Here is a 25,453-nt window from a genome sequence, read left to right as displayed (position 1 = left end):
TTGATATTGATACATCATATAATAAGTACGCACGAATCCATTCGGTCTGCATCCATAAAAATTCATGCATATGAAAATCAAATTTCTCTACTTTAGGAGAGACCAGACGACCATTTTGCCACTGTTGCGTCAGCTCTGCAAAAATACACAGTGAATTAAGCAATAAACAGTTAATATAATATATATATAGATTTTTGAAATATATATATATATATTCTATTATAAATATGTAGCTTTCATTGTGAATTTACTTTGTTACTTTTATTAATTATTTTTCTTATTAATTTTTTTTCATTAATTGTTGTGATTATTTGTTTAGTTTTGTTATCATATATTATTTTTAAATTTATTGATTATTTTAAAAATAAAACTAAAAATTATGTTCTTAAATAATTTTTTTCTACCAATAATTTTTACTTTGGTACCATTTTTAATTTTTTTTACTTATTAATTGTTTTTTTATTCTCTCTTCATTGTTGTGTATTGTTTGTTTGTTATTTTCTCATTATTGTCATTAACAAAAAATTATATGTTTAAAACTATATACCTGAATAAAAATATCAACTACAGCATGTGATTTGGTTTCTTATATCTAATTTTATTTTTTAAAAAAATTTACGATTTGTATTTAAAAGTCAATTAAATAAAATCTGGTCAAAAGATTAATGCGTATACTTTTTGTTGTTTAATAATTTTAGAACATATCGCAACTTGAGAACAATTTTGCTATGACCTCGGTAGCACATTGGTCCTTACTGGTTCTTGATAATATGAATAGAAACACTTAAATATAGATTGAATGACTTAGAAACTTCTAAATGTGTATTTTTAGATCTTATAATTCGCTAAACTATTTATTCTACTTTCAAAAATTAACCACAAATAATATGTTTAATAAAAGTTATATTAATTTTTTTCAGAGCTTCTAATTTTCTATTGGCCTTATTATACTTATTGACATTGATCAGAAATTATATGTTTAAGTTATATATTTAAATAAAAATATCAACTACATCATGCGGCTTGGTTTTTTATATCTATTTTTTTTTTATTTCTATCAAAAGTTTTACGGTTTGTATATAAAACTAAGTAAATAAAATATGGTCAAAAAAATAATGTGATATAATTTTTGTTGTTTAAAATTTTTAAATTTACTTGTTACCGACCCGGATACACAAATAATCACTTCATAAGCATGTAATTAACTTAAATAAAATATTAATATATAAATAGCGGAAGATAACTGAAATGTAAGCATCAGTTATATAACTCAATCAATTTACAACAAAATACACTTTCATTGTGAATTTACTTTGGTACCCTTATTAATTGTTTTTCTTATTAATTGTTTTTTTCATTAATTGTTGTGCATTATTTTTTTGGTTTTGTTATCATACATTATTTTTAAATCTACTGGTAGTGGTGAATACTGAGAACATGAATTCCCTTAGCGCGTTGGATCATCAAAAAATGGAGAAATTACTACCTCTGGTAAGACCACCCATATATTTAAATAAAAATATCAACTACATCATGCGTCTTGGTTTTTTATATCTATTTTTTTTATTTATATAAAAAATTTTACGGTTTGTATATAAAACTAAGTAAATAAAATATGGTCAAAAAAATAATGTGATATACTTTTTGTTGTTTAAAATTTTTAAATTTTTAAATTTACTTGTTACCGATCCGGATCCACAACTAATTACTTCATAAGAATGTAATTAACTTAATTAAAATATTAATATATAAATAGCAGAAGATAACTGAAATGTAAGAATCAGTTATATAACTCAATCAATTTACAAAAAAATACAAAAATAGATTTAAACTAAAACTATCGGTCACTTATGCTCCTACGCCTTGGTAATCGAATGAACATTGATCCACTTCTTGTACAACTTGCAAGTTGTCTCGTCGAATGTGATGTTCGTGATAGAAACATGGTCGTGAGTAAAATACTCATGTACGTAATCTATTAGTACATATGTTTACATGCAATGCATGAAAAATTACTACTCTGGTAAGCAGAGATTAAACATTGGAGCTCATGCTTAGATTATAAGAATCCCCAATATCAGCACGCTGCTCCGAAAATCCAATTGGTGCTACACATAGCAACTATGATCTTGGACTAAAACTGTCACGGGTAAGATTGCACATGTTGCTCTATCTACCCAGTGGTTGTCGCATGGTTATCAGAAACAAGGGTTGAGAGACCCTACTCAATTGAATATCTTAAATGTTATCAGGGCTCAACATGATACACACATTCATATATAACATGACATAGTAAACATGCATCATATGACTATTAACAATGCAACAAAAAAAATATGCAAACTAAGCTTGATATCTCATTCAGTACTTATGCACATCTAAACAACTGATTTATGAATATAGGGTCTAAAGACCTAGCCTAAAGATAAGTGTGTGCTTATCCAATAGCTACTGTCAAAGTCCAAATTAAGAAAGGGATTCGAGACTATAACTTCATCAGTCGTTAGTCTGCATAACTCAAAAATGCTGCAACTTGAGAACAATTTCTCTATGACCTCGGTAGGATCTTGGTCCTTGCTGGCTCTTGATAATATGAATAGAAACACTTAAATATAAACTGAATGACTTGGAAACCTCTAAATTGTATTTTAGATCTTATAGTTCGCTAATTTCTTTATTCTACTTTCGAAAATTAACCACAAATTATATGTTTAAAAAAGTTATATTTATTTTTTCAAAGCCTCTAATTTTCTATTAATTAGCCTTATTCTACTTATGATCATTAACCAAAAATTATATTTTAAATTATATATCTAAATTAAAATATCTACTACATCATGTGGCTTGGTTTTCTATATCTAATTTTTTTTATTTTTATCTAAATTTTTACGGTTTGTATTTAAAACATATGGTCAAAAAAAATTAATGTGATATACTTTTTATTGTATATAATTTTTTTTATTTTTTTAATTTCTTAATTTACTTGTCATCCTACCTGGATCAATAACCAATCACTTGATAAGCATGTAACTAACTTTATTAAAATATTAACATATAAATAACAAAAGATAACTGAAAACTTAAGAATTAATTATAACTCAATCGAATTACAACAAAATAACAGAAATAGATTTAAACTAGAACAATCGGTAACATCTGCTCCTAGGCCTTGGCAATCGAATGAACATTGATCCACCTCCTAAACAATTTGCAAATTGTATCATCTAATTTGATGTTTGTGATAGAAACAGGGATCTGAGTGAAATCTTCATGCATGTAATCTATTAGTATACATGTTTACATGCAATACATGAAGCATGACTACTCTGGTAAGCAGAGATCAAACATTGAAACTCATGCTTAGATTATAGGCATCTCCTCTCCAGTATGAGTGCGCTGCTCCGAAAATCCATTACACATACTAACTATGATCTTGGACTAAAAGTGTCATGGTAAGTTTGCATACGCTGCTCTATGTACTCAGTGGGTGTCACATGGTTACAAGAAATAAGAGTTGAGCGACCTTACTCAACTGAATATCCCAAGGGTTCAGGTTCAACATGATACTCAAATATTCATATATAACATGACAGGACAAAAATATACATCATGACTATTAATAATGCAAAAAATAACAAGGAAAAAAAATAATATGCACATTCAACTTGATATCTGAGTCAGTACTTATGCACATCTAAACAACTGGTTTAGGAACACATGGTCTATAGTCCTAGCCTAAAGAAAAGTGTATGCTTATCCAACATCTACTCCCAAAGTTCCAATTAAGAAAGGGATTCGGGATTATAACTTCATCCGCGTTAGTCTGCACAAGTCGAAAATGCCGTAACTTGAGAACAATTTTGCGATGACCCCTGTAGCACCTTGGTCCTTGCGGGTTCTCGATAATATGAATAGAAACACTTAAATATGGCTCAGAAACCTCTGAATGTGCAACTTATAACTTATAATTCAAAAATCTCTTTATTCTACTTTCGAAAATTAACCACAAATTATATGTTTAATAAAAGTTATATTCATTTTTTCAGAGCTTCTAATTTGTTATTCGTCTTATTCTACTTATGGTCATTAGCCAAAAATTATATGTTTAAATTATATATCTAAATAAAAATATCAACTACATCATATGGTTTGATTTCCTATATCTAAATTTTTTATTCCTATCTAAATTTTTTCGATTTGTATTTAAAAACTACTTAAATAAAATATGGTCAAAAAATTAATGTGATATAATTTTTGTTGTTTAAAATTTTTAATTTACATGTATTGGTCAAATTTTTTATTTTTATATTAATTTTTTTATTGTTTTCGCCTAGATAGATAACTTGAGATTTATCTCATCGAATGTGATATTCGTTATAGAAATAGGAACGTGAGTGAAATCGTCACGTACATATATAATCTATTAATGCATATGTTTACATGTAATGCATGAATATTATGACTACTCTGGTAAGCAGAGATCAAACATCTTGTCACGTTTACAAGAAACAAGAGTTGAGCGACCTACCCAATTAACTATCTCAAGGAATATCAGGTTCAACGTGACATACATATGTATTACAAGATAATATGCATCATATCACAAATAATATTGCAACGTATAAAAATACATACCAAGCTGGATATCTCAGTTAATACTTACGCATCTCTAAAAAATTGTTTAGTAGCACAAAGTCTATAAAGTCCGAACCTAAATATAAGTGAACATCATATCACTATTTTTTTTTAATCTAAAGTTTCTATTAATCCAATAAACACTCCCAATAACTATTAAGTATTAGAGACTATCTTTCATCTGTCGTTAGTCCGTAAAAGTCAAGAGCCTCGCAACTGAGCACAGTTTCATTACGACCTCAGTAACACAATGTTTCTTGCTAGCCCTCGCTAATATGGTTAGAGCACTCAAATATAGACAGATCTCAAAAAACTACGTTGCACTTAGGCATGAGAATCTCACGTCTATTTTAACTTATGCGTTTAAATTAAAATGTTTTGCAATCAACATTTTATTGTGATTTTTATTTATAAATTACATAAATAAAACACAATAAAATATCGTTTTGATATAATCTTTTTAGAGTTTTTAATTTTCTAATTTGCAATCATTTCTTTCAACCAATGTTTTCTTGTGATTTACATTTATAAATTACTTTAATAAAACATGGTAAAAGATCAATCTCACAAACTTGACTCATGAGACTGTCTTACTCGAGTTTTGTTTTAGTTTTTTTTTTTATTTTAATTAATTTATCGTATGTTCCCCACGTGCAACGCACGTACACGTTTTCTAGTATATATATATATATATATATATATATATATATATATATATTCGAAGCGAAACAGTTAATATTTTGTAAAAAAAATATTATTATGCAATAAGACTATATGTCGAGTCCTGGAGACGACGGTTGACTGATGACGAGTCAGTCTGAAAAGAAGAATTTTGTGCGTGTTTTCTGCTTCATCAGTCAACGAAGAAATGAGGTTCACAGCACTATTTTGTTCCGTAGTCCAGTCAACTCCACTCCCGAAACCCAAGTTTCCACACAATATCTCCCATTTTTCTATCCCTCTGGGCTTGTATCTTCCATCAAACTATATCAAAATTTTCCAGATATCATATATTAAATACACTTGTTCCATTTTATCTCATGTTATTCATGTATAAAATTGCATAAATCTCAAGTTTTTTTTCTGTTTCTTTGTGTCGTTTTAGTGACTGATCAGAAAGCATATAAAGAGAGAAAAAAAAAGTATTTAAACAAATAGGGAGAAAATGTTTAGGTGTGTGTATTATGCTGCGTTTACGCTGTTTGTCTTCTTGCTTTACCTTCGGTTGGTGTTGTCCGCACAGTTGTCTGCTGATCAGGCCAGTACCATGAATCAGGTTTATGAAATCTTTCAGAACAGTACTGGTTCTGCATTTGTGTGGAAAGATGTTGGAAAAGATTCCAGCCCTTGTTCATGGAAGGGAGTTTATTGTAGTAATGATAATACTTCCATTGTTGCAATATCTCTGCAGTATTTTTCCATTTCCACCTCTGAATTCCTGCCACTTCTGTGCAAGATTGATACTTTAGTGTCACTTGATGTGTCCAACAATCAACTGAGCTCAATCCCAGATGGGTTTTTCACTCTTTGTGGAGGGATCAGGGGGTTGAAATCGCTGAACTTTAGTGGGAACAAGTTGGCAGGAAATTTGCCTGCTTTCAATGGTTTTAAAATGGTGGAGTTGCTTGATTGTTCATGCAATTCGTTCAATGGGGAGATTGGTACGCAGCTGGAGGAGATGGATTCACTCCGGAGTCTGAATCTTAGCCGCAATATGTTTGAAGGGAGTGTTCCTACAAGCTTGGGGAAGCTGAATCTGTTGCAGGAGCTTCAGCTTTCTTTCAACAATCTTTCTGGTGAAATCCCTGCACAACTCACGAAATACAGCAGCCTGAAACTGATTGATGTTCGTAACAATAAACTCTCTGGCTCAATTCCTGAGGAATTGGGAGGACTCACCAAATTGGAAATCTTAATGTTATCTCTCAACAATTTGAGTGGTGGGATTCCCACTTCACTATCCAAGATCACCACGCTTCAAAGATTTGCTGCTAATCAGAACAACTTTAATGGGACTATCCCATCTGGGATAACTTGGTATCTAAAGAATTTAGACCTTAGTTATAACAGTTTGACTGGGACGATCCCATCTGATATCTTATCAGGGCCGAATTTGGAGTCTCTTGATTTGTCATACAATGGATTGGAAGGATTGATTCCTGGAAATCTATCCATTAACTTGGTTAGGTTAAGATTAGGAAGCAATTCCCTCAAAGGAATGATTCCAGTAGGATCATTGGGAAATCTTAAGGAACTGACGTATCTGGAGCTGGATAACAACACTTTGGGTGGAACAATACCTAATGAATTGGCTATGTGCAGAAAGTTGCAATTGTTGAATTTAGCCCAAAATCAATTAACTGGTTCGCTGCCTCCAGCACTAGGCAATTTAACCAATCTTCGAGTTTTATATCTTCAGTTCAACTATTTTGTTGGTGAAATCCCAGCACAGATAACACAGTTGAATAACTTGCAATGGCTGAATCTTAGCAGGAACTCGCTGAATGGCGTAATACCATCATCAATTTCAAGATTGAATGGTCTACAAAGGTTGGACTTGCAAGGTAATAATCTAAGTGGTTCAATTCCGGACTCCATTGGAAGCTTACATTCCCTGCTAGAACTCCAGCTGGGAAAGAATCAACTTAGTGGCCTCATTCCACAGATGCCACCAGGGTTGCAAATTGCCTTGAACCTCAGCTACAATCACTTTGAAGGATCCATCCCAGTGACTCTAGCATCGAATGGATTGGAAGTTTTGGATCTCTCCCACAATAGATTTTCTGGCAAGATACCGGACTTTCTTGCTGGAATGGCCAGCTTAACACTGCTGGTACTCTCGGACAACCAACTCTCTGGACTAATCCCAAAGTTTGGACCATTTGTTGTTCTTAAAAAGGACAGAAACGATGGGTTGATTGAAAATGAAGCAAATCCTTCCCCACCATCCCCAAAAAAGAGAAAATCACTTTCTTCAGAAATTGTTATTTCCGCTGCTGCTGCTGCCACGGCTGTTGGTTTATTGATTATGATAGCTCTATTCATTTCAAGAAGATATTACAGGATCAATGATGAATATGTGCACTCAGAGGAAGAAATTTCTCCTTCACAATTTATTCAGGGAAATTTTTTGACTCCGAGCAGCATTCACCGCTCACATATTGATTTCACGAAAGCCATGGAAGATGTGACCGACCCCTCTAATGTCATCTTGAAGACAAGATTCTGTACCTACTACAAGGTTGTCATGCCATCAAGCAACAGCTATTTTGTGAAGAAGCTTAACTGGAGTGACAAGATACTGCAATCGGGTAGCCACCACAGATTCGGGGAGGAATTAAAAGTTCTTGGAAGACTCTGTAATTCTAATGTCATGATCCCTCTTGCATATGTCTTGACAGTTGATGGTGCTCATCTCTTTTATGACTTTACCCCAAAGGGTACTCTCTCAGGCATTCTTCACAATAGCATGGGCACTACTTTTGATTGGGTGAACCGTTACAGCATTGCAATTGGGGTAGCTCAGGGTTTGGCCTTTCTCCATGGATGCACCGCCGGTCCAATTCTTCTCCTTGATCTTTCCAGCAAAAGCATTCATCTGAAGTCCCTAAATGAACCCCAAATTGGAGACATTGAGCTCTACAAGGTGATCGATCCTTCAAAGAGTACAAGCAGTCTTTCTGCTGTAGCTGGTTCTGTCGGTTATATCCCTCCAGGTACAGCGTTTCAACAACATACATTAAAATCACTTGAACTAACCAATATGTGATTTATATAATCTTCTTTGCCACATCTCCTTAGAGTCACTGAGCGATTAGTCCAATACAAATTAAATGCATGAAACTTTTAGTCTATCATACTCTGGCCAATAATGTTGCAAAACAATGGATTCACATCTTTCTTCCTTGGATTTAGAATATGCTTACACGATGAGAGTCACGGAAGCTGGAAACGTTTACAGCTATGGTGTCGTTCTTCTAGAACTGCTCACAGGTAAACCAGCTGTTAGTGGAGGTACTGAACTGGCTAAGTGGGTTTTATGCAACTCAGTTCAGCAAAGTAATTGGGACACAATTCTTGATATCAAAGTAAGCAAGACATCACCTGATTCTAAAAACCAGATGCTTGCAGTTCTGAGGGTGGCTTTATCTTGTATTAGTATCTCACCGGGGGCCAGGCCAAAGATGAGAACCGTGCTGCGGATGCTAGTAAATGCAAGGTAAACTGCATGTATTGAGATGGAGAAACAGCTGCATAATATGTAAAAGCAAATCAGTTTTGCCACCCAATCTGCTATCTGGATCGGACTTTATCATCTTTGTCTTCGTTCCTGTGTGTAATATTGTGAAAGTTTTGGGTTTAGTTTCTGTGTCAGGGACTGCTAGTTTTAGCCTATGCGAATAAGAGTTTACGCATGATTTCAAGGCGACGTTGCTTGGAAAAAAACGCCAAATGCTTCCTCGATGTGCTTTTAGCTCCATTAACATGCATTCGATTACAGTGTAGATAAATTTTTGGAGTAACCAAGTATACCAGAAATAATATTAACTCAAGTATATCCCACCCCCCGGTTAGATATATAGCAGCTGCATAGCAATCAGAATGATATTGATCTGAAACTTTGCGAAAACTTCATAACCTCAAGATCAAAATAGTCTATGTACCCGGGACGGACAATAGAAAGTGTTGCTGGAGCCTTAAACAACGAAATCTAATCGAGTATCTATAAAAAAAAATGAAAAACAATTAAAGTTGAAATAACAAACTGAAGCATGCCACCACAAATGACTGGATCAAAATCTCTTTTCTGCATTTTGGGGATCATAACTGCTCAGTTGACAAGGTCATTGGACTCCGTGATTCGTGCAAGGAAAGCACTTCGATTAGACATGCCAAGACAATACAGAGTCTTGAATGTTTGATTATGAGTGTGGTTTAAAGGGTCAGATCTTTGGGATCCTCAATAATCTTAGCTAATGTTTGCAAGAAAGCTGCCAAATCAGCACCATATATGACCCGATGATCTGCAGTAACGTTCACCTGGAAGAATTGAGCATAGCATAAGAATTCAACCAGGTGACAAGTTTCAATAAATGAATGCAGACATAAAAGTTGACCAGACGACTAATAGAAACACATAAACCCACCTGCATCTGATTTTTCAGGCCAATCCTACCGTCCTTGGTACCAACCAGAGTGGGTTGAGAAGCTCCAACAGCCATAATTGCACCCTGTAGAAATGCCAAATATGGTTCACAATGATCAGATGACCTGCAAATTTCATATTATCAATCAATTCATGATAATTGTGCCTTTTTTATAGTTTCCCACTTACAGTTCCTGGGGGCAAAATGGCATCAAAGCGATCCACGCCAAACATTCCTAGGTTAGATAGTGTGAAAGTTCCTGTAACATATCAAACCATCGTGAAGCAAAAGCCATGAAGGAGCTGTCAATATTCACAATAACTTCCCACTTCCCAGTAACACTTTGAAGACAATGATCTATGTCCATATTTGGACAATGAATGAATTTTCACAGTCCAATTATACATAACAAATTCAATTCCTTCCAACTTTATCATTGGCTAAAGGGAGCTTTATACAATTCAAAAAGATGACTGGCGTTCCTGACCAGAACTATATCATTTCTAAGGGGTGGATAAAAGCCAGCTAAAGCTCCCAATCATTAACAGTTCAGTGTTAAACACTTGTTAATTTTTTGACTGACAAATTCAGAAACAACCAAGACTTCAAACCAATGTGAGGGTCCCATCGCGGGGACAGAAGAACTTTTACAGTCTTGTAGCCGCAATTTGTGTGAAATAGTGAACTCACCTGTACTATATTCATTAGGTTGGAGCTGCTTTGCTCTTGCTTTATCAACTAACTCCTTCCACTTTCTTGATAGTGAATAAAGGTCGATCTAAGAAAAAGATATGATGAGAAATAGAAGTTAATCAAGTAATTAATAGGAAGGGCAACAAACAGCAGAATCTCACATGAATTCAAGTAATTAATAGGGAAGGGCTGTAAACAGCTGAGTCTCACATGAATTGAATGACGAAGAAGTATAGTATGGTTACCTTATCAGCATCTTGAAGCACTGGTGTAATCAAACCACCATCTATGGCCACTGCAACTGCAATGTTGATATGACTATTATATGTAAAGCTTTTACCATCTCTACAACTGGAATTCACAACAGGATGTTTGACCAGCGCAAGAGCGGTGGCTTTGGCTAGTAAAGCTGACATCGTCACTCCTTTGGACTTTATCTGAAAAATATTGAAAAAATAAAGCTTGCTAAACAAAAACAAAAGCCGAAAACCAAAAAAAAAAAAAAAAAGGAAAGGCCACGTTGATGCACGTTGATATAAAGTCTTGGTGCTTGTTTTTTTCCGGAAGAGTATTGAGGAAATATTTACGAGACACGGTTTTAAGGAAATTTATATTCCCATGATATTGTCATGAAGAAATAAAATTGTTCTATCAAATCATGTCATAAGGTTTTTAATAAAGTTAAATTTTAAATTAGAACATTTTGGATTAAAATACTAAATAATATTTAGGAAATTACAGAGCAGTATAGTTAAAAATAACAAGTATGTTAGAATATGAGAAAAGAAGCCAATTTTTGTGTTGGAGAAAGAAAAAACAGAATGAATGGTAGCGTGATTTTTTTTTTGGGAATAAAAAATTATTTCTGGGAAGTGAAAACAAACAAGGGCTTAGTAACTAACTAGAATTATCGGATCAAGTCTATGATATAAGCATGAACACTGCTGGATAATAGGAAAAGCCTCCCCTGGTTCATCGATTTTATTAACAACAAAGTCAATTCATTAGCAGTTATCCACGTGTAAGTTGTAACTCGCAGACCATTTTTCTCAAATTAAGTTAATTTTTTTAATTCTCCTGTGAATCAACTTCACCATCACAATTCACAGATTCATATTCAATTTAACAATAAAGTCAGAATTTTTTATGTTTCCTTAACAATTATCCACATGTAAGTTGTAACTCACAAATGATTTTTCTAAAATTAAGCAAATATTTTTAATTCTCCATTGAATCATGAACTTCATCATCACGATTCACTGATTCATATTCAATTTAACCATATGTATTGCTTGACATATGCGATTTAACCTCTCAAACAAGAAAGAAAAACAAATAATTCTACAGTCACATCACGTTACCTTCTTGTACAAAGCATCAAGCGCATCAGTTGTGATCGTATAGCCCACTCTGAAGGTCGGCACTGCCAAGCTCTCCACCATGTTCCTGCTCACCGCGCCTTGCATTGTGGTAAAAGGCACCACTGACCCCAACTCAACACCCTTCGGCTTAGCCATCTCGGTAGGCACCGCTGTAGCACCACCGCTGCTCACTTTTGCAGCAGCCACCTTAGCCTCGACGTCCTTTGCCACAACCCTACCGTTTGGCCCACTCCCAATAACACCCCTCAAATCCACACCAAAATCCTTAGCCAATTTCTTGGCATATGGTGACGCCACCACTCTCTTCCCCCCTTCAGACGCTGGATGCACGGCCGATGCCAATGCACCTGAACTAACTGCAGCATTGCTAAATACAGATGCTGAAGTGGTCGTCTGCGGACTCGGTATTTCGTCCAACACCTTCGGATCCTCGGTTGCAGCAGGCGCAGGGGCAGAAACAGGAGCGGAGGAAGAAGATTTCTGCGATTGGGCGAGTGCAATCTCTTCCTCGGATTCGGCAAGCAGAGCAATAGTGGATCCCACAGCGGCGGACAGGCCTTCGTCCACGATAATTGCAGCGAGATACCCATCATAAAACGACTCCACATCCATATCCGCTTTATCCGACTCAACCACTACAACAGACTCCCCTTTGGCCAGCTTATCGCCCTCCGATTTGACCCAGCTAACGATTTTCCCCTCAGTCATGGTGGAGCTGAGCGCCGGCATGAATATCTCGCGGATCTTGGATTGAATTGGTAGAGTGGTCCACGTGAGGTTGGCATCTCCTCCGCTGCCGCAGCGGAGGGACGGCGGAGCTTTGGGGATGAAGGAGGTGTGAAGGAGGTGGGAGTAAGACATTGTCGATTTGGAGAAATTAATGATGTACAAGTGTTCGATGAAATGCAAATGGAATTATAAGAAGAAAGAGTGGCGATTTCTCGAATGCATCGAAGCAAAAAAGGAGACGGGACGGAGGTTTCAAAGAACTCAACCAACTTTACCGGTATTCACAATACTCCACCATCACCCTGAACTCCCTGTAATTTCATATTTATTTATAAAAATTTTCCATTTTAGTATTTGTTAATTTTATGAAATCAATTATCTATTCATAAATATAGATCACAAAGCATCATCTCTCAAAACATCAATTTATTATACATGTGTTTTGCTCCTACATTGTGATTTACGTCTGTTGGACAAATTTTGAGTACATAATTAGACAATCTTTGAGATAATTTTTAAAAAATATTTCTCAGTTTTTTCTTAATAAATTTTAAAATTTTGCTAGTTATGTTTGACACATAACAAGTGTGTGCGTATATTAATTTCAATTTCAATATTAAAATGCTATTATATCAAAATTAATTTGTTTAATCTAACTTTATGTTTAAGATTTTATTTTATATTTTTCTTATGAATTAATTGAGGCAGAATATAAAATTAGAGCACATGATTAGGGAGAAACAATCTATAGGACTTGGATCCTCTACGGTGGGTATAGTAATTTTGGTAACAAAATTAATTTACGGCAAATGTTTAAAATTTGGTTTTATTAACATTTTTTATGTTTCCACATCTGATAATTTAAATGATTTATTATTCAAATTTTAAATTTAGTATATGGAGATTAGTAACAAAAATTATATTAATAAGTTGATAGAATATTACAATTGATAAATTAATGATTAGCATGGCATTAAAAAATTAATTTTCGGGTAAATTTAATATTAATTTTTTAAAAATTTATTTTATATGAACTAATATATATTTATATTAATATATATAATTTAGTTCTATTAAGTTAAATTAATGATTTTAAATTTAAATATTATTATATTAATGATAAAAATTTATTATTTAACAATTTCTAATTATTTTGACTTAAAAAAATTAAGTAAACAAAAAAAAATAGTTGAAGGACAAATTTTTGAGATATTGAATTCCGGTTAAATTTATAAAATTATTGTTATAAGTTTTTTTCCCACAAGTACACGTTTTTTAGTTTTCAATTTCATCAAATCACTATTATTTTACATTAGCAAAAAAATAATAATACTACTTTTTATTTGTAATTTTATCATCATTAATTATTATTCTAAGAAATAAAAATTATGTATCAATCTACATAATAATACAAAGTAATAAAGTAAAACAAATTTTAAATTTAGAAAAACAAATCATTAAAATTTTCAAACGTGAGAACATAAAAAAATGAGCAAAACCGAAGCTGTGTTGCGAACCTAAATTATTTATTATAATGATAATTTAAATGTAAATAATTTCATGATGTAGTTATGGATAAATATATACACATGATATATGTTATAAATTATAAATTTAAATAATAATAATAATAATAATAATAATAAAATCAGTGATTAATTGCTTTTGCTACTACCGATTGGCTGTTGGTCCAGCTGGTTTGAAAATATAGTTCGAGATTGATAATGGGAGCTTTATCCGATGAAGCAGAAGATAAAAATAAAATCCAAGACTTTTACACGCATTACACACACCAGTTAAAGAAGATTTTCACCTTGGATTTTTTCAAGACTCAATCTTTACCCATAGCACAGACACGGGCACCATCCAACAGAAGCTTAAGAGTAGTGTGAATAAACACTGCTACGAGGGAAGAGATGCTAATCCAGTGCGCCTTTTCACTTCCTGCACGTCACTCTGAAAGCACCACCACCATCACCATACCCAATTTACCTCCAAGAATCAAGCTTCATGGCCCATTTTCTTGTGCAGTTTCATTCTTTCATGGAAATGAAACTGCCTTTTGTTACTTTTCAAGAAAGCCCAATTCGAGGAAGTCCAATTTTACAGTCCCTAAGCTCTCTCTTCAGGTATCACATTTTCTTGGGTGCCGTGGTTCTTTAATTTGGACAGTTTATGCACGCTTGTGATTGTTTTTCCATATTGGGGAATAGGACCGCCTGCTCACCCATCCTATTGTAGCTGTTGCTAGATAATGACAACAACTGATTTTATGATCTGAATTAATTAAACAACTGGTTTTTTGTATAAATGGGAAGAACCAGGTTTGGGTATTTATTGATTATCAATGAAAGCTAACAATCTGGTTGGACTTTAATTTAGTCTATGGAATGTTTTATGCACGAGTGTAAAGTGACAACTGACTGGATTATATGAAAATCTTGGGACAGGGCGACATCATGTAGCATTTTTCCGGCGAATGAAGTTGAATAATCGGCAACCCCAACCCAAACGAATAGTTACATTCATGTTAATTTGTTTTAGCCACTATTTTTTAAATTATGCTTGCTAGTCCAGTTGTTGTGCCAGTGAATGATTTGTTTTTCAATGACCTTTTAGGTACAGGAACAGGAAACTCGAAGGTGTTCATCCCTGACTTCAACAAAAGCTAAAGGTAATAAGGTTGCCTTCTTTTTAGAGACTCTCTATTTGAATGTCCATTCCTTTTCATGCAAAAAACGAGAATTAGTTTCTTCCTTTTCTGTGTTTGTATCTGGCCAAGTAAGTGAATTCAACATTGTGCATAATTGTATACAGACAAGTACATTGACGATTTCTGTTGCTTCCTGCCTTTCTATATGTTGTGTATATACAATATGGATTGTGAGTGTCATTTGGTAGGTACATTTAATGACATCTGAGAACGCATTTTCCTGCTTCTGAATAGCTGAAATTTTTACATGATTAATATTCTACTATGGGTTCTAAAAATGTAATTTTGTATTCAAGTAAGTTTTATGATTGGCTGCATTCTGAAAAGGAAAGTAATAACTCGTGAAAATAGAGACACCTGAGAAATCTCTTTACTCTCCTCATGTTGTTGCTGTCTCCAAGTTCCCTATGATGTTAACTTCGGTTATCTTTCAAGATTTTTCATATTGTTGATTCACAAACTCTTTGGTGTATTTTTTTGTTCATGGATATTTTGAACTTGGTTTTAAACTTTTAAGTTTTCATAATAGAGAGCTTAAAGCGTAGTATTTTTTTGCTTCCGTATAATTTAGCAACATTTTACATGCTGATATCAGCATATATTTTCAGACTTATTGTGGGAGCCTTTTGTTGGTGATGATACAGAAAGAGTATATGTGCCTCTCGGTTTCATAACATCCGTTTTATGCTCATCACTTTCATGGTTAACACCCATACAAGTGGCTCAAGCGAGTGAAGATGTAAGAGAAAATGTGGTATATGAGGTTGGGGAGTTGTTTGAATTGGGAATCCAGCTTTCCTACTTGCTTTTACTTCTAGCTTTGCTCGGAGTTGGATCTTTCTTCGTGATTCGTCAAGTGCTAGTGCGCAGAGAGCTTGATCTGTCTGCAAAGGAATTGCAAGTTAGTGTTCTTGTATATTCTTTCTTTGTAATTTTCCTTCTACCTAAGAAGCTGGCATTTAAATCCCATGCCCAGGGCCCTCTATTATGATAATTAAACCCCTCCACCACTAGTACTCTAGTTGCAATCTATATATTTCTAATAACTACGTAGATACTCAACATGAATGAAAAGTCACAGTAACTAAATTGATTGCGCAAGAATATTATTTCAAACAGTTGAGTTGATCTTTGTTATATATCAGTTTACCTAATTTTTCTTGCTCTAATCTTTTGCAAGATGCTTTTTTCCCCTTATAATCATAAGCATGATGATTGATTTTGTGTTATTTTTTATTATAAAATCACAGGAGCAAGTTAGAAGTGGTGACGCTAGTGCTACTGAGTTATTTGAACTCGGAGCTGTGATGCTGAGAAGAAAGTTTTATCCCGCTGCCACCAAGTTTCTTCTTCAAGCAATTGATAAATGGGATGGAGATGACCAAGATCTTGCTCAAGTACGATTCATTTCATTATCTTGATTATTATTATCAGTAGTGCACATGGTGGTGCTGCCAACTTCTATTTTATTGTTATTCTATCAAGTTGTCTTTGAGCCTTTTTTTATTTGTGAAATTTATTTTTGTGTGGAGGGTATATGGTTTCTAATATAGAGAACTTTCTTCAACCAATGGAACCGGTAACACCATTATTTTCCTTTTAAACCGGGAAGATGCTGTTTCTCTGCTGTGCGGAGCAGTTAACTTTGGCTATTACTCATTGGACTGTTTTTGTCATGTATATATTCTTGAATTTGATCACTCGTTTAATTCACCATTGTTTATTCGGGCACCAGGTTTATAACGCCCTTGGTGTCACTTATGTTCGTGATGGAAAAGTTGAAAAGGGTATAGCTCAGTTTGAGAGTGCTGTCAAACTTCAACCTGGTTATGTCACTGCCTGGAACAACCTTGGTGATGCATATGAAAAGTCCAATGACCTAAAATCCGCTCTCAAGGCATTTGAAGAAGTTCTGCTTTTTGATCCAAACAACAAGATTGCACGTCCCAGAAGAGATGAACTGAAGGAGAAAGTAAACATGTATAAAGGAGTTCCTGTAAAATCAAAGAAGAAATGACCAACCATAGCTCGTGTGATGGTTGATTCACTTGTTATTGTTCGAAAGATAGGTGTGGTTTGCTAATGTCATCGTTTATATAGGAACATTTTTCAAGAGTTAGAATGAATCTATGGTTTCTTGCTGCATGGATTGGTTCGAACGGCCAATTATATTTTAGCATGTTTTTGCTAGTGGTATTATGATATCTTGAAGGTGAGATATTAGCTCATCAATTGAAATATTATCATCATTTAGGAAAACGAATCAATGGACAAACTATCAGTTAAGCTTTTGAGGGACAAAGCTGTCTCTTTCAATAAGAAATGAAATTTACTTTCCCAAACAAAGGAATGGAGAATCCTCTTTTAGAGTACAGAAACACTTTTGCTGAAATTGGAATTGTGCCGCAGTATGAGCTTCAGGCCTTTAACACCTTCACCAGATTTTGACAATTTCTTTGACGGGCTGGGGTAATATCTCTCCTTAAGTATGTAATCATCCACAATGGACCAAGTAGGTCCTCTGGGCGAACTCTCGGTGTACAAAAACCTTTCAGAGAATGGATTCACCAAGCTTCTACGGAATTCCTCAGCAGTCTCGCATATAACACCCTGCAACAAACAAACATTAAGCGAAAACATTATGAATGTACTCGACAGAAAATGTAATACATGCAGATATTCCCGTACTTCTGCCATGGCCTTGATCTTCAGACTAACATCATCGCTGAGAAGTACGAACTCTTCATTATTCTTTATTCGTTTAAAGAAAAGAGCAGACTCAAGGATATGATCTTCAGTAGTAGGAGTGGCAATTTCATGTAAACTATATGGGGAGAATGGAGTTGAGCCAATGGAGACTGCAATTTTATCCTCATTATACCAATGAGGAGACGAAGAAGGTGGTGGGGTTGGAGGAATCAGCATGCCTTCTTCTGCTGAGCTCTGCACATGTATCCACCATTTTGTGTTCTCCATACAATCTTCAATCCATTGCAATGCTGCAAAAACCTTGCCAGTTCTTCTAAAGAAACCACCACATCTTAACATGCAGTCCAGTTCTCTCAGGACTGAAATCATAATCAGTAATCAAAGTAAAGTTGATGTAAGGATATAATGTTACATACTAAAACGTTCGAGAATTGAAATAGTTCAACTACTGGCATTTACCGATTCTAGGAATGATCAAACAAGTCCCTTTCAAACCTCGCAGAAGTTGCAACTCCTTCCTGGAATTTTTGCTTAGCAAACTAGCAGTATCTACAGTGATAGTCCACCTTTTCTTTTCCTCGGTCATAGACTTTTTCTGCAAATTTGCATGGAATATATGAAACTGCAAGATCGAACTTTTTAATCTGTTCTACTTAATATTCAACAAAAGTTGTCTTGAAAAGATGAAATGGCTGCATTCTTAAATTGTCTATAAAAATCGAGTACTATCAAACAAGAAAACAAGCAGATTACACATACTGGCAGAAGAAAAGCCTCTTCGGACTTGGGATAGTTGGTGCATCTGCCACCTCTCATAGTGGCTTCATGAGTTGAAGGTTTTGAGTTGCCACTACCATTACAACTGGACTCCAGGGACAGAGGTTGAAAAGGATTTCTATCTCCTCTGGACTTTAAGATAGGCAGGCTTTTCTTTAGGTTGGCACGACTTTTGGATGCAAAACTTTCTAATTTCTGTGTCGGGATAACTCTTTTAGGCTGATTTTCTATATCTGAAGTAGAAGGGTTATACACCTCTTGATACAAGTCGCAATTAACAGATTTGCTCAAGGGAGATGATCTATGTGAAGAAGTTGGGTGTTTAACTTCTTCTAATATTTCCATTTTCTTTGTAGACCTAAGACAACGAGTGTTGGGAGACATATTCTCTTTGTCCGGAGTGAAAAAGTTTTTATCCTGATCCACGCTGGACATAGGAGTCTTCAAGATTGATCCACAATTCCTCTCACTGTTGCTCATCCAGGATTCAACTACAAGAGGAAAGGGAAAATGATTTTCCTTATCTGGAGTAAATATTTTCTCCTCTTCGCGATCAGTACCAGTAAAATCATCTTTCGAAACTGATTCAGCGTTGTAATTTTCATGGACTAATGATTTAACAGGTGGTGAACTGTTACCAGGCATAGAAGACTTCAAGATTGATTCATGATTCTTCTCAGCTTTGCTCATCCAGGATCCAACTACGAGAGAAAAGGGAGAATGATTTCCCTTGTCCGGAGTAAATATTTCCTCTTCTTCATGGGCAGGACTAGCAAAAGTATCTTTTAAAACTGGACTAGCAAAAGTATCTTTTAAAACTGATTCAGTATGAGAATTTTCACCAACAAATGATTTAACATGCACACTATTGCTAGTCCCTGCACTGCTTTTTTCTATATGTCTTCCAGTTTCAATCTGAACACTTTCTGGTTTACCCCTTCTTGACCAAATGCTCAAACCCGACAACCCTTTCTCTGACTTCATTCCAGGGGTCTTCGTATTTTTTATTTCAGATTGTGTTTGAGACACCACTGACAGACAAAGTGCTCCTGAGGTATCGTGTTCTTTGTCAAACTCACATGGCTGTATGCTCGATATTTTATTCTCTTGAAAGTATATTTCCTTGGTTTCCATCTTCTCGTTGTTGAAAAATGAATCATTCGAAATTTTAGGCATGAGACTCCCTGGACTAATTTTTTCTGTGGAAAAAGCTGGATTTTCATCAGAATGTAGCAGTTCTAGGCCTTTCATACCATTGCACAACATCTGCTCCTGATCACTCTTACAATACAATATATTCTCATCCTGGAATATCAAATTAATAGAATACAAAAAAAGTATCATCAGAAATTCGATGGAACCACATTGGTAAGAATGCTTTTTCAAGTGAATTCTAAAAATTGACCTGAAATATTTTCCCTTCTGCGTCTTCATCAGCTGTATCTGCAGCATCCGATAGAGGCACAAATGGGTTGTCTATATCATAAGCACGGCTTAATGGAATCCAACTCAGCTTGTATAACCTACTCGATCCTCCAAGCTGTAATGTATCACCTTCATTCAGTTTTATCAAGACCCCTGCCTCGATTTTCTTCCCCAAAACCCAAGTTCCGTGTACTGAAAAATATACCCCTCAAATCAGTAACTAGGAAAACCAAATCATCTCAATCCACATTGTTACACGAAAATTTCTTGTATAGATCACATCAAGCAGCAGAGGAACATGAAACTCAACTGTACATTTCGCATTAAAAGTATTATCTCAATCACAAAATTCAGTATTGTAATCTGAAAATCCAGTATTTACGTGAAAATCACATCATGGATAGCAACTACTTCCGTCAAGCTATACGTTCAAAATCAATAAATTCCAAGGCATGACCAGATCATTACCAAATACGAACACCTAAACTGAATTAGCAGATGCATTTCGATCAGAATCAGATTAAGATATCACCGTCAAATAGTATGAAAACCAATCGACAATTCATGTCAGTGTCATCACACAAACATTTAAAAGGGTTTCGAACAAGAATTCACCAGAGGACAAATCAGTGACGAAGAGGGAACGAGAAGAGGGTTTCACGGTAATGCGGAGGTGAAATCTGCTGATACTCGGATGCTCCAACTTTATACTGCAATCTGGGTGCCGCCCCACCACCACCGTCTCCTCAATTTCTGAATCTTGATCGCCATTCTTCGCAGTTAAAGATGAACGAGGAGAAAGTGAAGGCGGGTTATCCAAAAGATAGATGTTCTTGAGGATGCAGTTGTTTTTCAGGACTGTGAACAGGGGGATTTCCCTCTCCTTTGATTCGAGCCGTTCTCCGGTGTCTCCCATCGTCGATGATAGCGAAAGCAATTGAAAGAGAGCCTAGTGGTGCGTGAATCTGTCAACGGAGAAATGGGGTTTTTGTTTCTCGGTTTCTTGATTCTTGAAATCAAAAGGGATAGAGGGGAAGTGGGAATTTGAATGAAATCTTGAAAATAGCGACCGTTGGGGAAACACGCAGAGTACAGCTTCGAAACGGCTAAATTTATCATCCCTCCGGTTCATCAGCAAACATATAATTTGAAAAAGGTTGACCTCGAACCGTTTCACATGAGTAAGCTTTTGTGGAGGGTAAATCAATCCGTTTCACATGAGTCAAAAGCATATTGGCTTTTGTGGAGGGTAAATCAAGGTATATGCACTAGCGACGAGAACATAAAGGACGAAGCAATATGGCCAACCCAAACATATAATTATATAGGAAAAAATCTCGGTTCAGTCCTAAATGTTTGGACGCATTCCCGGTTCAGTTCTAAATGTTTGGACGTTCCCGGTTTGGTCCTAAATGTTTTTCAAAAGTTCTCGGTTCAGTCCTAAATGTTTATACGTTCCCGGTTTGGTCTTAAATGTTTCCCAAAAGTTTCCGGTTCAGTCCTAAATATTTTTACATTGTCGATTTCGTGCCAAATATTTCTCAAAAATTCCCGGTTTGATCCTTCCATCTACTCGTGTGTTAAAACTAACACCGCATAGTGTTATATCATTTATGATTGAGTTTTATATTATTTATTATATATTTAAGATTAAATAATTTGTAAATAAAACACAAATTTATTAGAGTTTTTATTCAAATTTAAATCAATTTTACACAATGTTCAAAATGAAAATATTAAATTTATGATGCTACAAAATAAAAACTTAAATAAATAAACGAAACTTGAGGAATTAAAATTTAATGATGTTATTTCACATTTCTATTAAATTTGTTATATTCTCATTTACGATGCTTGCACATTTAAGAAAAAATCTGGAGGTTGGAAAAAGATATATATCTTTTTAAAACTTTTTTTATAATTTAAAAAATTAGTATTTGAAAAAAATTTACTATTAAATAAAACTTAATTTCATATCAATACTTCAACAGTGGTCAAATAATTCATTATATTTTCTCAATTGTTAACCATAAGTATTCTTCTCTTGAAAAATTTGTTGAAAATTTCAAATATTTTGTGAAATAAGTAATACTAGTTATTTGATAAAACATTTATTTATTTGTTTGTGATTGATAATATTTTTAACTATAAGATTGCACGATTTAATTATTTTTTTATTCTATAATTTTATTTTGCATAATTTATATTATATTTTCATTTGAAAGAAATTCTTGTTCATTTATTATTATTATTATTATTATTATTATTATTATTATTATTATTATTATTATTATTATTATTATTAGCTTCTATTTTATTTAACTTTGTCTTTTGTTTGTAAGTTTTTTTTTATCACACTTTGTTTGTAGATGGAAGGACCAAATCGATAAATTTTGAAAAATATTTAGGACGAAATCTGAAACCTAAAACATTTAGGACTGAACTGGAAATTTTTTAAAATATTTGGGACCAAACCGGGAACATAAAAACATTTAGGACTTGAATCGGGAATTTTTGGAAAACATTTGGGACCAAACCGGAAACGTTCAAACATTTAGGACTGAACTAGGAATGTGTCCAAATATTTAGGACTGAACCGGGATTTTCTCCTAATTATATACTAGCGTATTTGCACAACTGTTGTTTGTGACGAAAATTTGATTTTTTTATTAAAAATAATTTTGGAAATTTTTTTTAATAAATTTATGAGAACAAAAAATGAATATTTCTTGGGTTAAATATTAGTTATAAGTCCATGTGGAGTAGTTAAAACTTAAAAGATCATGAATTATATGTTATATTAGTTATTTCTCATCATTTTTTTTCAAATAATTTGAAATTCAAATTAAAATCATACCAAGAAACCAAGTTGGTTTTTCTAAGACCCTCTCACTTAATAAATAGGTATAAATAAACGTTGATTACTATAAATTGTTTCTTAAAAAATGGAGTAACAAAAACTATATACAAAGTCTTAAACAATTACAAAAACATTTTTATAGCTGGAATTATTTTTTAATATTTCTTGAAATTATCTCTCTATTTTGTGTTATCTAATCCGTGACATGATTGTTTCCTGAACAAGGAAATGGTGAAAATATTCGATAGATTTCGGCGTCAATAGTACGACCTTTATTCCATCTGTTTTTGGATTTTATTGCGTTCTTCAAGAAATGAAGAGATTGAGTACCAGTTAATTGGAATTGGAGTATGGAAAATATTAATTTGTGAACTTGTGAGAAATATTAGGAATCAGTTTTTTTAAAAAAAAACAATAAATATTAGGAATTAGTAAAGTTATGGTGTATTGATGGTAGCCCATTATGTTAATATATTCAATAGGTCAATCATAGCTTGTGATATGTGTTGGAATAATGGGATTTAAAAATTGGGCTTTCACCATTTGTGAATGGGTCATTGGGGCTTCTAAGCTATCCAGTAAATTAGTTTGTCACTTTCTGTTTTGTGTGTTGTATCTTGAATCTTGCTTCATGATGCCTCTCCGATCCATTTAAAATTTATTTTGCATATATTTCGTATAACAAAATATATAATATACTTATGTGAAATTAATTAGTTGTTTAAGGAGTTGTGTTGGGATCGGTTCAGAGGGTAGAGGGGGGGTGAATACACTCTGAAACTTATTTTCTTTCTTTTCAAAATGATCAAGTGAAGTTTAGTTCACTTAATCTGTTTTCTCAACTTCTAAAACGGTTTGAACAACTTAAATAGTGCGAAAATAGTTCAGAGGTTTTAGTGATGCAAAGGCAAGTTATAACACGATATAAGATAAATATGCAATAAAGACTAAGGCACGATTTATGGAAGTTCGAAGGCTTAATCCTTCTACGTCTCCCCTTATTTCACTTAGGAAGGAATTCACTAGAAGACTTTGGTTATTACAACGTCTTGCAATACACCCACTTCAGACTTAGGACTTATCCAATGCCTAATCCGAAACTCCTAGATTTACACAGATAAGATTCTCAGTTCTTATCAGACTGGTGGAAGCTTTCAGAGTAGCTTCAAGTCTCTTCAATAATGAATACAGTCTGGTTGAGCTTCTCAAACTGCAGAGCGGTCGAGAGGCTTGGAAACCCTAGGATGATCCTTGAAGATCAGATATGTAAACTGTAGGCGAGGGTTTATTTGAGCAAAAAGTGAATGATCTTGTAAGTGTGCTCAAGTATTGCTTCAGTATATCAGATGAGGACTTCTGATAGTATTCAAGTGATTGAGTTGATTGAGATTTTTTGTGTTGCTTGTCTTCTTGTCACTTCTTGAGCAATCTTCCCTTTATATAGGTCAATCATCAACGTCTTTATTTTGAACGTTCTGATGCTGCATTGAATGCACATTTAATGCTTCATAAATGCATTGATGATTCTGCATGAAGATCGTACACTTCTTTAAATGCAGACAACTTCCAGGGTCCAAAACTGGTATAAACGGTCGAATGCTTTATCTGTAGCCATTCTGCGTTTTTGCCATTTTAGTGCAACCTGTTGTCTCGATGCAAGAGTCAACAGATCTTCTGATACGCCGGTTTATCTCTCGATGCAAGAGTCAACAGATCTTCTGATACGTCGGTTCTGCTTTTGATAAAAGATCTTGCAATGAACGTCTTGTCTCAAGTATTTGTCTTGAGATATCTTGATAAGCAGTTGGCATTCTACCGGTAGATAGATTTATCCTCTGCTGGTTTGAATAACCAGTCGATAGGCTTGTGACTGCAACCGGTCGAGAGACAAAGGCGGTTGACAAGCTTCCGGTAGATAACTTGAAGGGTTTAAACGGTTGCGGTTGGAGTTGTAGTAAATTCCTGAAATACAAAAGATTGGCAGCACATTCATATACAATGAGTTGTTGTTTGTTATCACCAAAATTTCGGATTCAACAATTTCCCCCTTTTTGGTGATGACAAAACTTAAGTGCTCCGAAAACAATATGAAAGCATTAAAATGAAATTCATTGAGAGAATGAATTTCATTAATTACAATAAGCATTCTTATTACACCTACTGAAGAAAAACAAAATGAGATACAGCTGCGATAAGTAAAGAAGAGACAAGTTGTTCATCTTTTGAACCAACTGGCTCCTCCTGACCTATCGCCTTCTCTTCTTCTTCTGTCGGCTTCTTCCTTTCTTCTGGATTCTTCTTCACGTCTTCTTGCCTCTGCTGCTCTTCGTTGCTCTTCTTCCCCCTTTTTGGCATCACCTTGGTTGAGTCGAAGGACGATCTC

General features: G+C 34.3%; 4 protein-coding genes across 5 annotated transcripts; 2 read left to right on the top strand and 2 right to left on the bottom strand.

The window, feature by feature from the left end:
- Positions 1-5,544: 5,544 nt before the first annotated feature.
- On the top strand, positions 5,545-9,062 carry LOC140878430 (uncharacterized). The gene is made up of 2 exons (XM_073282051.1): positions 5,545-8,351; positions 8,551-9,062. The coding sequence occupies exons 1-2, from the start codon at positions 5,801-5,803 to the stop codon at positions 8,856-8,858; spliced, it is 2,859 nt and encodes a 952-aa protein (XP_073138152.1). The 5' UTR covers positions 5,545-5,800; the 3' UTR covers positions 8,859-9,062.
- A 148-nt stretch (positions 9,063-9,210) lies between these two features.
- LOC140878495 (dihydrolipoyllysine-residue acetyltransferase component 5 of pyruvate dehydrogenase complex, chloroplastic) lies at positions 9,211-12,902 on the bottom strand. Its single transcript, XM_073282113.1, has 6 exons — positions 11,837-12,902; positions 10,721-10,912; positions 10,473-10,560; positions 9,971-10,041; positions 9,783-9,866; positions 9,211-9,675 (listed from the first exon to the last, which is right to left on the bottom strand). Exons 1-6 carry the CDS (start codon positions 12,716-12,718, stop codon positions 9,571-9,573), a joined length of 1,422 nt encoding a protein of 473 aa, XP_073138214.1. The 5' UTR covers positions 12,719-12,902; the 3' UTR covers positions 9,211-9,570.
- A 1,426-nt stretch (positions 12,903-14,328) lies between these two features.
- Positions 14,329-17,465, top strand: LOC140893389 (tetratricopeptide repeat domain-containing protein PYG7, chloroplastic). 2 transcript variants are annotated; one of them, XM_073302461.1, is made up of 5 exons: positions 14,329-14,715; positions 15,206-15,260; positions 15,944-16,200; positions 16,550-16,696; positions 17,035-17,465. In XM_073302461.1, the coding sequence occupies exons 1-5, from the start codon at positions 14,503-14,505 to the stop codon at positions 17,314-17,316; spliced, it is 954 nt and encodes a 317-aa protein (XP_073158562.1). In that variant the 5' UTR covers positions 14,329-14,502; the 3' UTR covers positions 17,317-17,465. The 2 variants fall into 2 exon arrangements, with proteins under 2 accessions (XP_073158562.1, XP_073158555.1); XM_073302454.1 differs by having other exon boundaries at positions 14,330-14,715; positions 15,908-16,200.
- A 92-nt stretch (positions 17,466-17,557) lies between these two features.
- On the bottom strand, positions 17,558-21,246 carry LOC140893401 (FHA domain-containing protein PS1). Its single transcript, XM_073302474.1, has 6 exons — positions 20,826-21,246; positions 20,191-20,402; positions 18,768-20,090; positions 18,468-18,603; positions 17,988-18,367; positions 17,558-17,909 (listed from the first exon to the last, which is right to left on the bottom strand). The coding sequence occupies exons 1-6, from the start codon at positions 21,124-21,126 to the stop codon at positions 17,664-17,666; spliced, it is 2,598 nt and encodes an 865-aa protein (XP_073158575.1). The 5' UTR covers positions 21,127-21,246; the 3' UTR covers positions 17,558-17,663.
- Between the last annotated feature and the right edge of the window lie 4,207 nt (positions 21,247-25,453).

The sequence above is a fragment of the Henckelia pumila genome, chromosome 1 (genome assembly GCF_033568475.1).
Source record: "Henckelia pumila isolate YLH828 chromosome 1, ASM3356847v2, whole genome shotgun sequence".
Taxonomy (NCBI): Eukaryota; Viridiplantae; Streptophyta; class Magnoliopsida; order Lamiales; family Gesneriaceae; genus Henckelia; species Henckelia pumila.
This window is presented reverse-complemented; position numbering and strand designations above follow the sequence as displayed.